The sequence below is a fragment of the Vigna umbellata genome, chromosome 8 (assembly GCF_029865625.1).
Source record: "Vigna umbellata cultivar VRB3 chromosome 8, Vumbellata_1.0, whole genome shotgun sequence".
NCBI classification, from domain to species: Eukaryota; Viridiplantae; Streptophyta; class Magnoliopsida; order Fabales; family Fabaceae; genus Vigna; species Vigna umbellata.
The window spans coordinates 44,584,946-44,603,507 of NC_142172.1; the positions used below are offsets into that span (position 1 = coordinate 44,584,946).

General features: G+C 30.3%; 2 protein-coding genes and 1 pseudogene across 2 annotated transcripts; all 3 read left to right on the forward strand.

Moving 5' to 3' along the window:
- The first annotated feature begins 2,193 nt into the window (after nucleotides 1-2,193).
- On the forward strand, nucleotides 2,194-5,618 carry LOC124825823 (cysteine-rich receptor-like protein kinase 15). Its single transcript, XM_088097460.1, has 7 exons — nucleotides 2,194-3,070; nucleotides 3,364-3,483; nucleotides 3,745-3,863; nucleotides 3,970-4,180; nucleotides 4,280-4,517; nucleotides 4,658-4,808; nucleotides 4,928-5,618. Exons 1-7 carry the CDS (start codon nucleotides 2,224-2,226, stop codon nucleotides 5,270-5,272), a joined length of 2,031 nt encoding a protein of 676 aa, XP_087953586.1. The 5' UTR covers nucleotides 2,194-2,223; the 3' UTR covers nucleotides 5,273-5,618.
- Nucleotides 5,619-5,861: 243 nt separating this feature from the next.
- Nucleotides 5,862-9,220, forward strand: LOC124825821 (cysteine-rich receptor-like protein kinase 15). The gene is made up of 7 exons (XM_088096498.1): nucleotides 5,862-6,802; nucleotides 7,041-7,157; nucleotides 7,482-7,615; nucleotides 7,715-7,925; nucleotides 8,044-8,281; nucleotides 8,416-8,566; nucleotides 8,697-9,220. Exons 1-7 carry the CDS (start codon nucleotides 5,950-5,952, stop codon nucleotides 9,039-9,041), a joined length of 2,049 nt encoding a protein of 682 aa, XP_087952624.1. The 5' UTR covers nucleotides 5,862-5,949; the 3' UTR covers nucleotides 9,042-9,220.
- A 768-nt stretch (nucleotides 9,221-9,988) lies between these two features.
- On the forward strand, nucleotides 9,989-10,933 carry LOC148194793 (cysteine-rich receptor-like protein kinase 29 pseudogene; annotated as a pseudogene).
- Nucleotides 10,934-18,562: the final 7,629 nt, after the last annotated feature.

The following is an 18,562-nucleotide window of genomic DNA, read 5'->3' on the forward strand; positions in this document are numbered from 1 at the left end:
GTATTATTTTGAGAGTGCTTCATCCTACACCTCCAACATCTCATCCTGCACCTCCAAAAATTCCATTTTTAACCTTCTGACATCCTCCACCTCCAATTTTTAACTTTCTTCTCTTTTTTATTAAAGATATTTTAATAACTATCTTTTTATTTTCTTCTCTTTTTTATTAAAGACACTCTGCACCACCTTAAAATTAATTCTAATTTAATTTAAAATTTAAATATTATTTAATATAATTTTATATTTTAATAATTATTAAAATATTATTTATATTATAATAATAGCTATATTAAAAAAATAAAAATAAAATAATTAAAATAAAAATAAAAATAAAATAATAATAATAATATAAAATTTCACTTAATATATTCAAATATATTAAATTATATTAAAATATTAAAATAAATTAAATAATTATTAAATTGTAAATAAAAACAAAAATTTTTAAAAATTTGTTATCAAAAAATCAGTTTTGTTTTTTATTTAAAATTTAATCAATATTTAATTTAATTAAAGTTATAGCATTATTTATTATATTTTTATATTTTAATAATTATTAAAATATGATTTATATTTTTATAATAGTTTTATTAAAAAATAAAAATAATAATAACTAAAATAAGAGTAAAAGTAATAAAAATAAAAATTATATTAAAAATCACATTTAATATATTTAAATATATTAAATTATATCAAAATATTAAATAAATTAAATAATTATTAAAATTTAAATAAAAAGTAAAATTTTAGAAACGGTAATCGGATATTGACCTCCGATAAATTTATAATCGGATATGGATATCCGATAAATAAATTCTTCTAAAGTTTTGATTTTGATTTTTATTTTAATAATTATTTAATTTAGTTTAATATTTTAATATATTTAAATATATTTAAATATATTAAATGTGATTTTTAATATTATTTTAGTTATTTTAATTTTTAATAAAACTATTATAAAAATATAAATTATATTTTAATAATTATTAAAATATAAAAATATAATAAATAATGCTATAATATTTAGTTAAAATAAATATTGATTAAATTTTAAATAAAAAACAAAACTGATTCTCGATAACAAGTTTTTAAAATTTTTTGTTTTTATTTACAATTTAATAATTGTTTAATTTATTTTAATATTTTAATATAATTTAATATATTTGAATATATTAAGTCAAATTTTATATTATTATTATTATTTTATTTTTATTTTTATTTTAATTATTTTATTTTTATTTTTTTAATATAGTTATTATTATAATATAAATCATATTTTAATAATTATTAAAATATAAAATTATATTAAATAATATTTAAATTTTAAATTAAATTAGAATTATCATTAAGGTGATGTAGGGTGTCTTTAAAAGAAAAAGAGAAGAAAATAAAATGTCTTTAATTAGAAAGAGAAGAAAGTTAAAAATGAAATTTTTAAAAAGGTTGGAGGTGCAGGATGTCAGAAGGTTAAAAATGGAATTTTTGGAGGTGCAGGATGAGATGTTGGAGGTGTAGGATGAAACACTCTTATTTTGAACCGCCTAACTTATGTATCGAGCCCAAGTGTTTTTTTTCTTCTTTAAGCGGGAAATGATTAATATCTCTACTAATAAAATATAACTTTAACTAACAGGTTTAAGTATCTCTAAACATGTCAACATTTCGTTGGTTTAAGTATCTCCACTACTTACGCAAAAGAAAATAAATTATTTTTTCAATAAATTAAATATAAGTTAATTAATATATGAAAAAATATTTTCATTCAAATTATAAAATAGTCTAATTCAGTAATTTTCAACCGTAGAATTCCTATATTTTATACTTTGTAACAAATACCACATAAAGATTACACTTTTAAAGGTTAGGTATTATAATGTCTATCTTTCGTTGGCAAAGATTCCAGCTGTCTAAGACAAATGAATTCTCCTGACAGCATTGTGTGTACCTAAAATTTAGTCAAATCCTAATCGTTAATGGGCTATTAAACAATAACTGATATGATGGTTGAATTGAATGGTATGCATATCGTGGTGAAGTGAACCACCACTTCAAAATTTCGGGTCAAACACAAACTAATTGTCAGATAACAAGAAAGCAGACTTTTCCTCAACAGATGTTGAAAACAAATTACCAATGCCACCCACATCACCCGACATGGTTGACAGTGTCAGTGGAAACATCATTCATACTTTGTTGTTTTTGACATTAACATCTCACTACACCATGGTCTCTCCGAGAGTTCTTTCTTTCCTTTTTCTACTCTTAATTACTCTCACATCTCAGGCTAATGCGAAGCCAGAATATCCATACGCTGTTTGCATCACAGAAGGTGGAGAGTATGCCCCTGATAGCACCTACCAGACCAACCTCCACACTGTTCTTTCAAGGATCATTTCCGACACCCAGATTGACTATGGCTTCTACAACTCCTCCTATGGCCAAGATTCTGATAGAGTCTACGCAACTGCCCTTTGCAGAGGAGATGTCACCCCACAAACTTGCCTCACTTGCCTCAACAATTCTCGTTTACTTCTCCTAAAACAGTGTCCACGTCAAAAACGTGCAGTGGGAGGATATGGTGAATGCATGTTGCACTATTCATATCGCTCAGTGTTAGGTTACTATGATTCTGATTTCCGGGTCTACTTGCGTAGTGAAACCAATGTAACAGACTGGGATCAGTACAGTTATGTGCTAAAGAAGTTGCTGCCAATACTAAAAGTGAAAGCTGCAACAACTGATTCCAACTTGAATCGCAAATATGCTTCTGGAGATGCAACAGCTCCGGATTCTCAAACTGTATATGCTGCTGTTCAGTGTGCACCAGACTTGACAGAGGCAGAATGCAATGACTGCTTGGGTGGCGCTATTTCAGAATTACCAAAATGTTGTAATAGCAGATCTGGTGGAGTGGTTATTAAATTCAGGTGTAATTTCAGATACGAGAACTTCAGTTTTTATGAGCCTATGGCTGACACACAAACGCTACAGTTGTCACCACAAGGATCTCCATCTCCTCCTTCACCTTCACCATTCACCACTAAAAATTCCCCGGAGAGTACTTATCATGGTATTAATTGTTACATGGTTAGAAGTGAATATATTGATCATCAAGTAGCATCTATTTGGCCCAAGTAAAACTTCACACATAACTACATATGTTGGAAATGATTTCTTTTACTGTTATTCCAAGGTAGGAAAGAAAAAGATTGTAACTAAGTACTATAGTTGTTTCAGACTTAAAAAATCTAGAAGCTTTGTGGTATCTTGAATTGTTTGTCTCTCGACTCAGTTTCATGACTAAATTGAGTTGTCTTCAAGATAAAGATTATATTAACAAGAAGAGTTCTTGGGTTTATGCAGGAAAAAGAAGCAAATCAAAAGCTGTCATCGCGAAATACGTTGTGCCTATTGTCTTTTTTGGGTTGGTGATCTTTATTTGCATATATTTAGGAGTGCGGAAGCCAAGAAAATATTTTCAGAGTAAGTTCAGATATTTATTTAACGTTTGATGTAAAGAGTCAATTAATATTTTCTATTCTATTTCTTTCTTTGATAATTTGAAACCTAATAAAAATACGAAGAAACGATAGCTGTTTTATTTTTCTCCTCGTTGACGTGAGATATTTCAAAGAATGGGATTTTGTTTGTTAAAATATGTACTAAACTATAAGTTAAAGAACATAATAATTTTCTAGAATCAATTGCTTACATGTTCTACTCTAAAACCCCCTTCCCATCCAGGTGAAGCTAAGGTTGATGAAGAGTCGTTACTAATAAACTTGGACACCATCAGAGTCGGTACAAACAACTTCTCCGACGCAAACAAGATTGGACAAGGTGGATTTGGACGTGTTTACAAGGTAAACATTGCATCATTACAATTAAATTTATCTGTATAACAAAATATTGCAGGGAAAGATTGTTGGCCAATTTTAGATGCATAAACACTGTTCTGTTACTAATCAGGGGAAGCTCTTCAATGAACAAGAAGTAGCGATCAAAAGGTTATGTAGCATTTCTGGCCAAGGAGATGCTGAGTTCAAGAATGAAGTGCTTTTAATGTCAAGGCTTCAACACAGAAATTTAGTAAGGCTCCTTGGTTTCTGTTTTGAAAGACAAGAACGTCTCCTTGTCTATGAGTTTCTTCCCAATAAAAGCCTTGACAACGTCTTATTTGGTAAGTTGACTTCTTAAACTGGAAGTCCTTTTGCATGACTGAATGGAGAAAGGTTTTGAATCTAGTTTTAAAGAAATTTCGGATGATTGCACCATGTAGATCCCATCAAGCGCGCACATTTGGATTGGAAAACACGCTACAAAATAATCGAAGGCATTGCACGCGGCCTTCTATATCTTCATGAGGATTCTCAGCAGAGGATTATTCACCGTGATCTCAAATTGAGTAATATTCTTTTAGATGCAGATTTGAATCCAAAAATTTCAGATTTTGGCTTTGCAAGACTTTTTAATGTGGATCAAACTCAGGTTAAAGCAAGTAAAATTGCTGGAACCTAGTAAGTATAAAGATATATAAAACATTTTAGTTTCTAATCTGTATCCTTGAGTAATACAGATGAGGAGCCTGGATTATTATCAAGAGAAGGGTAATGTTTGTAATTTGTATCTAATTGAGGGTATCCTTATTGAAATGCAGCGGATACATGGCACCTGAGTATGCAAGGCATGGAAAACTCTCAATGAAGTTAGATGTATTTAGTTTTGGTGTAATACTACTAGAGATTGTAAGTGGTCAAAAGAATGGTGGATTCCGAAATGGAGAGAATGTGGAGCATCTACTAAGCTTTGTATGTCTACCTTCTTTATCCTCTGTCTTTATAATGTTTATAAAAGAGCATTAGGCATTAACTGAAATGGTAGAAGCAGAAAAGTGGGACTAATGTTCTGTAAAATGAACTACTTTCAGGCTTGGACAAACTGGAGGAATGGGAGAGCAGCTAATATTATAGATCCCACCTTAAATAATGCTTTGGGAGATGAAATAGTGAGATGCATTCACATTGGACTACTTTGTGTTCAAGAAAAGGTTGCTGATAGACCAACAATGGCTTCGGTGGTCCTTATGCTTGATAGCCACTCGTTCGCTCTACCAGTTCCATTGCAACCTGCCTATTTTATGATTACTAGATGTTCATCGGTCATCCAGTTCTCGGAGTTCGGTTCTGTGGAAACAGGATCAAATGAACAGAAAATTGACTCTGCTGATGCATCCACAAACGAGGCTTCAATTAGTAGTTTATATCCTCGTTAAATGTAAATTATATGATCATGGTCAAAAGTAACAACCATAAATGTACCAGGAAAAACAATTTTTTAGTGCTTTCATTACAAAGAAATGTATGTTAAATTGACCAGTAATGCAGTGTGAATTTTTGGTCCAACACTTACTGCCGTGACCAAGACGCATGACAGATGAAACTCTGACATCTTCTAAGACGTGAGGACTGGGCAGAAAGACTAAGTATATATACTTTTACAGTTCACTATTATTATGTCGCAATTTCTAGGTAAAAGACAAATTGTTAAATTGTCGCAGCGTGGACTACAGATTCCAGCTGGACTGCCATTTTTAAAAAGAAGAAATGAGTTATTTTTAGTTTAAAAATTATAATTTAATATTGTTTGTAAAGAATAGACTATAATGTAGATTGTAAAATATTATTAGAATTAGAATTCAAAACAATAAATCATTGGATTGGAAGTGTTTGGTTGGGAAAAAACATATAACAGAAAGAAAAGTTTTTATCTGTAATTTTATTTGACGAATTGAAATTTGTAATAATGAATTAATTTATTTTTCTTTCCTTACACTACTTTGGTTGAAATTCCTAGCTCTTGGCTCCTTCTCTGCCTTAAATGCCAGCCACACATGGTCTGAGTCATATGTAGTTTTGATGCCTGGAAACGAATAGCACAACATTGTACAGCATGGTCTCTGAAACAGTGCTCTTTTTCCTGTCCCTTCTTGGTATTCTTATATCTGAAGCTGTTGCCGAACCAGACTACCAATACAATTACACACTCTGCTACCAAAGTGGAGACTATGCTCCTAATACCACCTACCACACTAACCTCAATACTGCTCTTTCAAGGCTCACTTCTAACACCCAAATTGATTATGGCTCCTACAACTCCTCCTATGGCCAAGACTCTGATAGGGTCTACGCAACTGGCCTTTGTAGAGGAGATGTTAGCCCACATACTTGCCTTACTTGCCTCAACCATTCTACTTCCCTTCTCATAAAGTACTGTCCACATCAGAAGGAAGCTGTGGGAGGATTTGATTTATGCATGTTACACTATGCAGATCACTCGATATTTGGTTACCAAGACTCTAGTTTGCGCGTTTATTTTTGGTGGGAAACTAATGTAACAGATTGGAATCAGTACAGTTATGTGCTGAACAAGTTGCTGTTAAAACTAAGAGAGAAAGCCGCATCAGCTGACTCCTTTCACGGAAGTAAATTTGCTGCAGGAAATGCAACAGGTCCGAGTTCTGAAACTGTGTACGCCGTTGTTCAGTGCTCACCTGAATTGACTGTGGCAGCGTGCGACGACTGCTTAGGTGGTGCCTTTTCAGAAATATCCAAATATTGTAATAACAGAATAGGTTGCGCAGTTGTTAAATTAAGCTGTAATTTCAGATATATGAACTCCAGCTTCTATGAGCCTACTGCGGATACACTAGCACTACAACTGCCACCACAAGGATTTGCATCTCCTCCTTCATCATCACCTACACCATCCACCACTTCAAACTCTTCAGAGATTTCTTATCATGGTATTAATTGTTATAATTTTCAGGATGGTTTGAATTACTACTGATTCTCAATTTAGTACATCTTAAGTAAAGTTAAACCTCTCTCGGACATATATGTCAAGGGAGATTTTATTATTTAGTACATAAGGGTATTTTAGACTTAAAAATTCCAGCACCTTAGACCCTCTGTTTGGTGACTAAATTTTGATATCTCTCTGACGAGGATTTTTTACCCAGAAGAGATGTTCGGTTTATGCAGGAAAGAGCAACAGACCACAACCTGTCAACGCCAAGTACGTTGTGCCAGTTCTTGTCTTTACTGGGATGCTGATTTTTATTTGCATCTATTTAAGAGTCAGGAAGTCAAGAATATATAGTAAGTTCAGATGTTTAATTAATCTGTTGTATAAGAGTTGATATTTTTTCCTGCAAGATGAATCAATTTTCCTTTTCCTTTTTCTTGGCATTGACAAGGAATATGACATTTAAGAGAGATTTTCTCTAAAATAACTTTACTAACAGGGAGTTAGGAACAAAAATCAAAAAGGGAATACAACTATTTTTGATAAATTAATTGCTTACATATGGTACTTGATCTATTGAATAATTGCCTTGGAAAATATTACTTTTTCATGCTGGACTTTTAATTTCCATTTGACAAACTCAACTGTAATAGCTTAAAACTATCTCCCCCATCCAGGTGAAGCTAAGGTCGATGATGAAATTATACAATTAGAGTCATCACGATTTGACCTTGACACCATCAGAGTCGCTACAAACAACTTCTCTGATGAAAACAAGCTAGGACAAGGAGGATTTGGACCTGTTTACAAGGTAAACATTCCACCCTTACGATTAAATTTATCTGAATGTCAAAATGTGATTGTTGACCAATTTTACATGCACGAAACACTGTTACCATGACATATTCAGGGCACGCTCTTCAATGAACAAGTAGTAGCAGTCAAAAGGTTATGTAGCAACTCTGGCCAAGGAGATATTGAGTTCAAGAATGAAGTACTATTAATGTCAAGGCTTCAGCACCGAAATTTAGTTAAGCTCCTTGGTTTCTGTTTTGAAAGAGAAGAACGACTCCTTGTCTACGAGTTTCTTCCCAACAAAAGTCTTGACAACCACATATTTGGTATGCTTGTTTTACTTTATACTGCTAGTCAATCACATAATTTCTTCTGCATGACTAAATGAAGAAAGATTTTTACTCTAGTTTAAAACATTAAGTCACTGTACTCATTGGCAAATAGATCACATCGGGAGAGCACGTTTGGATTGGAAAAAACGCTACAGTATAATTAAAGGCATTGCTTATGGCCTTCTTTATCTTCATGAGGATTCTCAGCAGAGGATTATTCACCGAGATCTCAAATTGAGCAATATTCTTTTAGATGAGGACATGAATCCTAAGATTTCAGATTTTGGTTTTGCAAGGCTTTTTAATGTGGATCAAACTCAGTTTAATGCAAGTAAAATTGCAGGAACCTTGTAAGTATCAAAATATTATAAGCTGTTTAGTTTCTGATACGTGTCCTTAACTAGTACAGTCGAGGAGAATGAACTATTGTCCAAAGAACAGGTAATATTTGTTGGTAATTGAGCCTGTTCTTATTGACATGCAGTGGATACATGGCACCTGAGTATGCAAGACACGGAAAACTCTCGATGAAGTTAGATGTCTTCAGTTTTGGAGTAATAATGCTAGAGATTGTAAGTGGCCAAAAGAATGGTGGATTTCGTAATGGAGAGAATGTGGAGCATCTATTAAGCTTCGTATGTCTACCCTTTTAATCTTCTTTGACTTTGTAAGGTTTATAACGGAGAATTAGGCATTAACTAATCCACTTAAAATGGTAAAAGTGAAAAACTGGAACTAATGTATGTTCATATGAACTTATTGCAGGCTTGGAAAAACTGGACGAAAGGGAGAACAGAAAATATTATAGATCCCACCTTACATAATGGTTTGAGATTTGAAATAGTGAGATGCATTCACATTGGACTACTTTGTGTTCAAGAAAAGGCTGCTGATAGACCAACAATGGCATCAGTGGTGCTTATGCTTGATAGCCACTCTTTTGCTCTACCAGCTCCATTGCAACCTGCTTATTTTATGAAAAATAGTCGTTTAACAGTTACCCAATTTTCGAGGTGTAGTTCTATGGAAACAGGGTCGAGTGAACAGAAAAGTTACTATGCTGATGGATCAGCTAACGAGGCTTCAATTAGTAGTCTATATCCTCGTTAAATATGAAACTCATGATTATACTCAAATGTAATGATCGTTACTGCAATTAAATGTAACAAGCTATACAGATACACGGTCTTTTCTAGTGCTAAAAAGGTTGAAGAATTTGTTCAACGGACATTCTGTAAAAATGATCTACTATTCTGATTCTCTTTAAATACATTCATTTATTTGATTCATTAGTGTATTTAATAGGAAATGCAAGATTAAAGGCGGGCGGGTATGGGTGGAGGAGATGCATTTCATTTTGTAGACAATAAAAAAAGAAGAAGCAAAGATGGCTGTTTGAAGAACTTATCTGTAATTGTATTTAGTAAAAAGATAAAAGAATATAGTTTTACTTATAAAAATACTTACTTTACTTTTTTCTACTAAAAGAGAAAATTATGCACACAAATCCAAGATAAATATTTCCACACAAATCTTATATTGTTTCTTTTGAATGAATAGATGAAGAAAAAGATTTTTTGACTCTAAACTTTAAATAATTGTACTCGTGTCGGCATATAAATCCCACGAAGCATGCACATTTGGATCCTTTTGCTTATAAAAATTTTTGAGCGTCCAGTAAACATTTTCATATATACTTTTTTGCTGGATGCTACCCATTCAAAGTAAGGACTTGGTATTGTTTTATAGAGCAGTAAATTAATAATTTCTAGCTGACATGGTCTTTCTATAACACAAGCAAGAACGAATTCAGAGGAGTTTCTGAATTTAAAAAAGGATACAAATTATAATCACAATACGTAAATCAAAATTTAAAGCATTTCACCTCGTCTGAACAAGAACAGTTCAAAGCATTAAGAACACGCATGGCCCAGTCTCAGTTTTACAGTTTCTTCCGTTCCCAAACATATGTGACCTCTTCCTCCAATTCTATGATAAAGTTTCGTTTCATACAGGTGCCAAACAAATTTTGTTTATAAAAGTATCAACAACACAAATCTTACTCACCAAATTCATCTCTGAAAAAACACAAACACAATGGCCGTTTTTGTTTCCTCAAGGTTGCATTCCTATGTTTGTTGCCTCCTTTTCATAATCATATCTCAAGCCAGCGCGCAGCCAAGTTTCTTAGATTACTTCTGTCTCAGTGATGAAGGCAGCTTCACAGCCAACAGCACTTATCACACCAACCTCAACACCCTTTTGTCCAATCTCACTTCCAACACACAGATCGACTATGGTTTCTACAACCGCTCCTACGGCGAAACCAGCGATAAAGCATACGGCATTGGGTTGTGCAGAGGAGATGTTAAAGCAGATGAATGTCGCAACTGCATAAACAATTCAACGGTCCTTCTCACACAGCTTTGTCCAAACCAGAAAGAGGCAATTGGGTGGTATGACAAGTGCATGTTGCGTTACTCGAACCGCTCGATATTTGGCCTCATGGAAACTTCACCTTTGTTTTATACGTTGGAGTTAGTGAATGCAACAAAGGTGGACCAGTTCAATCAAGTGTTGGACAACTTGGTGGAGAATCTAACCGGCATAGCTGCTGCATCAGGTGACTCTCGTCGTAAGTATGCTGCCGGAAATGCAACTGCAACAAATTTAGAAACCACCATATATGGTGTTGCGCAGTGCAGTCCTGACTTGTCTGAACAAGACTGCAACCGGTGCTTGGTTGATGCTTTCTCAAGAATCGCAAGCGGCGGCAAGATAAGTGGAAGAGTTGCAACACCCAGTTGTAATATTAGATATGAAAACTTTCGCTTCTATGATGAACCTTCTACCACCGCAGATGCACCAGCACCGTCACTGTGATGTCCTTGCACTTCGCCATCACCCTTTAATTTAATGCTAAAGAACATTCATCCAATTTCCATGGATTTGTTCGGCGTAGTATTGTTTGAAATTACAAAAATAATAATAAATATCTGAAATTGAAATTTATTTGTCATATATAGTCATATAGTCTTTATGTTTGGGAGTTTAGAAACTCACTATAATTCCTCTTTAAAAAAATGAATCCCGCTGATTCAAATCTAAATAATTTAGAGAGATCATGCTTTATTTAACTACTAAATTAATTTATGCTTAGACTTAAATATAACTTTAGTACTTACAAAAGAAAAAACGCTTCTTCGCTCCCCCCTTCTTTTCTCCATTTGAAATTTTGAAGAATGAAAATCATACAAAAATGTTTTAGAAACTAAAGTAAAAATTGACGCATTTTATAAGTATTAAAAGCAATCATTCCAAATTTTATAGAAACGAAAAGAAAAGAAAAAAATTGTCAAATATCATTATTCAAAAAGTTATATGGACCAGAATCAATACGAAATATTTTTAGAGGGAAACAAAGTATTAATGTATTGATATTTAAATTTTAAAAAATTAAAGAAAAGCCCTTCTAAATTTTGTTGCCACTATTCCTCAATCATGATTTAGATTATTTCATATTTAAAAATTTTCAACACAGGACAAATAAAAATCTCACAGTACTTTGTGTTCTCCGTTCCCCCAAATTATATATAGAAACCTACGCCAATTTTTAAGACACTACGTTTGAATTAAGATCTTGGATCTAAAGGAAAATTAATCTGCAAGTGCTACAACAAGCGTGGTTTCATTTTGTTTTCCTATATGTTTCATTGAAATAAACGCATAGTGAAGATAAACTCACTCACAACCAGGCTTATTCTGGACATGCTAATTCCATTGTCTTCAATGAGATTTTTCACTAATCATAAGGTAATTAACAAACCAAAAATATAATTTTTTATATTTCTTAACAACATAAATAACTTGGGCTTTCTGGCCCAATGGGCTTAAGCCTCTTATTCATTCAAAAGCTTTTAATTGACTGCTGAAAATTCAACAGCTTTAAGTGAGGTAATTTGATTTAAATTCGTATGGTAAAAGAATGTTAATTTTTTATTTTATTTGCATTAAATCCGTTCCATATGACGTCAAAGAAGAAGACGAAGAGGGTGACGAAATTAAAATTGCTGAGTCATTGTGATTCAACTTTCCAGATATATGAAGTGATGGTAGTACAATTGAAGGGAAAGACGATGGAGTGAACAGAAAATTAAATCAGCTCATAAAGAAAATGAGGTTTCAATTTCTGAATTACATATAGTTGCGCTAGATTTTGGTCATGATGATGATGATATACTAATTAATACTCATTCACCATCAATACTTCAAGTCTTAAACCAAGATACAACACAGAAAGTTGTCTTCGAATTCATATAATTTGTTTGTGCAATAATGTCTTGTTTAAATAAATAGTCCACACTTTCTGTTTGTCTTGAAGGGTTTATCATGACCCTACTTTAAACATGATAAAAAAAACTTTTTATAATAAATAATTATTTAAATTCAAAAAAGTAATTAATAAAACTAAAAAATAATTTTTTTTATTATAAACTAATATTTAAATTTAAAAAACAATAATTAAAAAGATCAAATTGAAAAATAAATAAATAAAACATCCTTTTTATATACATCGTTATAGATTTAAAATCTGGTTTCTTCAATTCCATGTATTCCTATTAACTTCCTTTACCTTTTTCGGTTTTCTTCCGTTATCTTCCTGTTTTATGTAATAAGGTTCTTATATATAGAGCTTTCTTTTATTTTTGCATGAAATTTTTACATGAAAAATATATCACTTTTTCTTTTAATGTTACAGGACCCTCAAGTTGACCTCACATGCTTTTTGTCCAGATCATAAAAACATTTAAAAAAGACAATGGATCAGTAACATAATTTACTTTTAATTAAATTTAATTTAATAAAATATAAATTAAATTTTATTTTTATTTTTATTTTTTTAAGTAACAAATATTAGTAAAAATAACTTATTTATAAATCAATATTAAAATATCCATTAACTGTTATCCGCTATCCACATATAATTAATACTTAGATATATCAATTATTGATCACAGATTTTATTCCTAAATACCTGTGAAAACAAATATTCTTTAAATTCCTACATGTATTAGTTCTCATTGAGTACATGGTATTTTGGAATTATCATTTTGAATTATATTTTTTATATTTTGAAATAAAAAATTTAAAATTGAATAATGCATTTTTTATATCCTAAAAATATGACTCTAGAATTGCGTGCATATTTTTATGGTCCAAAAAATTTATTTCAAAAACATTTTAAATATTCAAAAGTTCAATTTTGAAAAATGTTAATTTGTATTTTGGAAATAGGCATTCCCAGTATAAAAAGAATAATAAAAATACATTTTGGAATAAGGGTACAGATAACGTAAATTTGGAATCTATTTTATAATTAAAGGAGAATTATTTATCTTTAATTATCAAAAGAAAATTCTTAAATAATAAATGAAAAAAATATATAATTAGAGACCAATTTCTTAATTAAAAATTAATTTTAAAGCTAATTTATTTGATAATCAAAATCTTATTAAGTAATGTTAATGATAAATTTAAATACCAATTTATAATAGAAACTATTTTGGTTACAAATTTAAAAATTAATTATAATTTTTCATTCAATTATTTTAATCATCAATAATTTTTAGTTTATAAATTAGTATTTAAATTAATTATTTTTAATCACTAAAATTGATAATTATTTAATTTTTTTTAATGAATTAAAAAATTGAAGAAATTTTTTTTTAAATCAAAACTGGTGTCACGTTATATGATTTATATTATAAAATATCACATCAAAAGAAAAAAAAACAAAAAAAAAACATAACTTATAGAGTAAAAATAAAAAAGAATAAAAAATATATAATTTATATACATCTAAAATGTGAGATTATTATAGAAAAGAAAAAACTATTTATGTCTTCCATTATAAGTAGTATATTAATATAAAATAAATATTCAAAATAAAAAGGTGGAGTTAAAATCCATTTTTATAGGCAATTTTTAACTAAATATTTGGTCTAACTTAAGTAAATATAGCTAACAGAAGGATCTTGTCATGCAGTTAGTTCTATGGTAAAGGTTTAACCTTTATACTCTAATCAATAAGTTAAGGCAATAAGGTGAATTTTAGAATCTAACTATTTTTTTTGTTTTTAAATTGAGTTGAATATGATGAGTTAATGTCTTATGTAAATTTATTTAGGTAGAAGTCAATAAAGGACAATATATTTTTTATATTGCAAATTTTTTCAATTACGGTGGTTTTAGGATGACCTCATGGATTTGCTCAAGTTTAGGAATATATGCAGAAGAAAAAAAATCATTATAGAACCTTCAAAGTAGCCAAGTTGAATAAAAGTAAATTTTCATGACAACCGAAACTTTCAAATAGTTTCCTGTGTTGCGATCGTGTTTGAATTTATGATAAAAAAATCGAAAAGAAATATGTATTTGAAGAAAAATGGAGTGAAAGAGAGAAAGTTGAGTCAGATATATGATAAAAATAATCCTTAAAAACATGAGCGGACAAGTCCATCAGATCACATCTAGATGTAGCTTAGTTAAAGTATAAAGAATCGTGATAATAAACTTTTCACCGTTGATTAAAATTTATCAAATAAAATACAAAATTTTGGTAAGTACTATAGTTTTATTTAATAAATCTACCTTCTAACTATAATTTGAAAAGGCAAACTAACAATTGAATCTATAAAAAAAATATTATTTACATAATTTTTTTTACATTAATTTAACATTATTATTATTTTATTTATTTATTTATTTTCTTTTATAAATATAAAAATTTATTTTTTTATAATTATTTTATCCCATGGATCATTGTACTTTACTCAGAAATTATAAGAAGATCCAAGATTATCACATCCATAATCTTGACCAATCCCTCTACTTGACTTATGGTAGGGATAGCCGTGGTTAACCAAATAGTTTTTTCTTCTAGAGGGTATACTCATTTATTACTTTTATTTGAACATTCTAACCGTTCCATTATTCTAATTGACTGATTATTTAATCGTACAAACACACCCGGCAACGAATGTAGAGAAGTTTCTATGTTGAAAAACATTTAACGAATCAAGTACATAAAAAAAAAATTAATTCCTAGAAAGTACAAAAGATTACGTGTTATTGTTCAAAACTCAACATTTTCTCCCATTGTAAAAACAAAAATTCAAAGAATCGATTTTGGACACAGAAGGCACTACCGGTCTCTATTTTTCAGTTTCCTTTCATTTTCCGCCAAAGAATTATGAAACTAAGTGTCGTTTCAAACACGGTTCCAAGCCAAAGAAATTTGCGTTATAAAAGCAGCAACAACACAAACTCTTACACACCAAATCACTTCACTCTCTCGATATTGAAGTTGATTAATCTCTGAAGCCTGAATTTGTTTACTTGTTATTCGAAGAAACAGACCAACCATAATGGCTGTTGTTTCGTCTAGGTCCTTTGTTTGTTGTCTCCTTTTCCTTTTCATTGTCGTATCTCAAGCCAGCGCCCAGTATAACTATGTACACTGCGATAACAACGAAGGTAACTACACAGCCGGTAGCACTTATGAAACCAACCTCAACACCCTTCTATCCAATCTCACTTCCAACACACAAATCGACTATGGTTTCTACAATTTCTCTTACGGCCAAAACAGTGACACGGTAAACGCCATTGGGCTGTGCAGAGGAGACGTTGAGCCAGACGAGTGCCGCAGTTGCCTCAGCGATGCCAGAGATAATCTCACACAGCTTTGTCCAAACCAGAAAGAGGCTATTTTGTACCATGACAGGTGCATGTTGCGCTACTCAAACCGCTCAATATTTGGCTTAATGGAAACTCAACCTTCGTACTATATGTGGAACGCAAACAATGCAACGGAAGTGTACCAGTTCAATCAAGTTCTCAACAACTTGCTGAGGATTCTAACAGGCATAGCTGCATCAGGTGACTCTCGTAGAAAGTATGCAGCGGCAAATGCAGATGCTTCAAATTATCAAACCATATATGGTGTTGTTCAGTGCACTCCTGACTTGCCTCAACAAGAATGCTACCGCTGCTTGGTTGGGGCTATTGCAGAAATCTCAGCTTGTTGCAGCAGCAGGATAGGTGCTAGGGTTGGCAGACCCAGTTGCAATATCAGATACGAAAATTACAGCTTCTATGAACCTACTGCATATGCACCAGCCCCTGCCCCTGCCCCGTTAATGTGATGCGTCACACTTCCACCATATCCATCTATATAATACTTATACAAAATTATTCGTAAATAATGATTGTGATAGATTGAATAAAGGTGGCTACTATTACTTAGCCATATATGATTTATGCGACCGCCCTTGGAATAATTTCTTTATGTATTGTTCTTACACTTATTACTTACGATTGTGTTTCTTTCCTACCTGATTCTGTTTAATTGCATTTATCATTTCCATCAAGTTTTCGTATACCTTAATTTTCCCAAAGCCTTGTTTGTTTGTATACGATAATATGATAATACGGGGATCAAACTAAATATGTTCGAAATCTTAAATTATTAAAAATTGTAAACATTAAATACTATTATGATCTATTTTTTTTTAAAAATCTAACGAAAAAGTGTTTAAAATAATAAATGTTGGGAAACAATTACAACTTTTAACTTAATTGATTCAAGGTTCAATAAATTCAAGAATAAATTGAGTCGGATTGCATCTAATAAAAACAATTCAAATTAAACCAAAATTTTAATTGGATTAGATATTTGTTGCAACAAAGAACTTTTTTTAGATGGTTATAATGAAGAGAAAGAATATAGGACGTTGTTGATTGTCTTCATAATTAAAATAAGTTAAATTAGTTTATATAATTCAATTAATGGTTTTCTAACTTTAAATGTCAATTACTTAAAAAAAAGTAGATTCATACATTATACATGTAAAATTTAATACTTGTTTTGAAAAAGGAGAATGCCTTTTTGCATCATGGATATCTTTCGTCTTATTGTTTACTCTCCATGTAATATAAACATATATCATCAACCTTGGTTTCGTACAAAGAGCGGTAACCCTCAACAGTGGCGGAGTTTAAGGGGTTTTGGTCCCTAATTTTTTTTTTTTACATAAACAAAAATTAGTATATAAGTAAAGTATTTCTTTCAAATTTTACTAAATTTTATATATTTAATTTTAAATGTATATATACTTATAAAAGAAAATTTTAAAACTAAAATCTCTCACCCCAAACATAATTTAGGTGGCCAATCGTTGACTCCAAATTTTTAGGGGACACCAAATTCATTTTGTATATATATTAAAAATAAAAATTATAATTTATTCATTAATACTGTATATTATTAGAAAAAAATATTGTTACTATATCTTCGCTTGTTATAAGAAAATGTGTACATAAACAAGTATATATACAAAGATAACGAGAAAATCTAACAAACATGCTTATGTTTTATTGTTAACCCTAAACCGATATTTCAACTTCTCTATTTTTATCATTTTTTCTTTAAGACGTCCATTGACTTTTCTTGGTGTGGTTTTTATGATAAAGATTGGAGAGATGATTTGAAGAAAAGTAAAAGAATATATTTGAAGGGATAGAAAGAGAATTATGATGTTGTTTGAATTAAAAAAAATATTTTATAATTTGAGTGGACTTGGAACGAACGAAAGTTTATATATGATATCATGGATATTATACATTAAAAATAGATAATTATTATTTTATTCTTGAGGAAAAATGTAATATATACATTTAAATGTAAGCAAGGAAAACTATATTAATTTGAAGTTAAAGTTATTATTTATAAAAAATTAAAATTGAAAAAAATATATAATTAAAAGGGGTTTATAAGAATAAATTTCAAATATTTTTTCTTAAATAATAATTTCTATATTATTATTAAAATTATTGTTAAGAAAATATATGAAATAATTAAGTTTTATTATTAGAGTTATTATAAAATTATGAAATCAAAAGTTCACATTTTATACGAAGATATTAAATCATAATAAAAACTGATTATTATTATGATTCTCTCGTTAAATTTTATTTCAGTTTTTTAATTCGTTATTTTGATTTAATTTAGTTTAATTTTTTTTAAATAAAATAAATTTTATTTTTTTTCAAATTGAAACTAAATCACTTTTTATATAAATAATATATAATATTTTTATTAAATATTTATGAAATTAAATTGTAAATTATTAGATTTAATTATCAGTATATTTTAATATTTTTTTTTCTTCTGTCTGGAATATATTCTCGGATAATACTTATTCTGGATGGACGAATACGAGAATGAAAAATAAATTAAATGTTTGGTGGAGGTAAAAAAGATGAAATGATTTAAAAAGTAAATAAATTAAATTGGATGTTAAGTGAAACCGTAACAAAGGATAAATAATTTAAGAAAATAATGACACCCAGCTAGTAGATAAATTCTCACTCATTTTTGTCTAATTTTCTCTCTACAATCCACGGGGTAGTGTGTAGTTTGCTGCCCCCTCCTTTTAGAAAAAGGGTTAAATATGTTTTTAGTCCCTAAACTATTGGCCGTTTTTGGTTTTCGTCCCTCTTTTAAAGTAAGGTACAATTTAGTCCTCATTCTTTTCGAAACGTTCGTTTTAGTCCTCAAAACTTTGGTT

Coding starts and splice junctions, on each gene's coding strand:
- LOC124825823 (XM_088097460.1), top strand. CDS start 2,224: ATGGTCTCTCCGAGAGTTCTTTCTTTCCTTTTTCTACTCTTAATTACT. Junction 4,181..4,279: donor CCTTGACAACGTCTTATTTG/GTAAGTTGACTT, acceptor TGCACCATGTAG/ATCCCATCAAGCGCGCACAT. Junction 4,518..4,657: donor AGTAAAATTGCTGGAACCTA/GTAAGTATAAAG, acceptor ATTGAAATGCAG/CGGATACATGGCACCTGAGT.
- LOC124825821 (XM_088096498.1), top strand. CDS start 5,950: ATGGTCTCTGAAACAGTGCTCTTTTTCCTGTCCCTTCTTGGTATTCTT. Junction 7,926..8,043: donor TCTTGACAACCACATATTTG/GTATGCTTGTTT, acceptor ATTGGCAAATAG/ATCACATCGGGAGAGCACGT. Junction 8,567..8,696: donor TGGAGCATCTATTAAGCTTC/GTATGTCTACCC, acceptor AACTTATTGCAG/GCTTGGAAAAACTGGACGAA.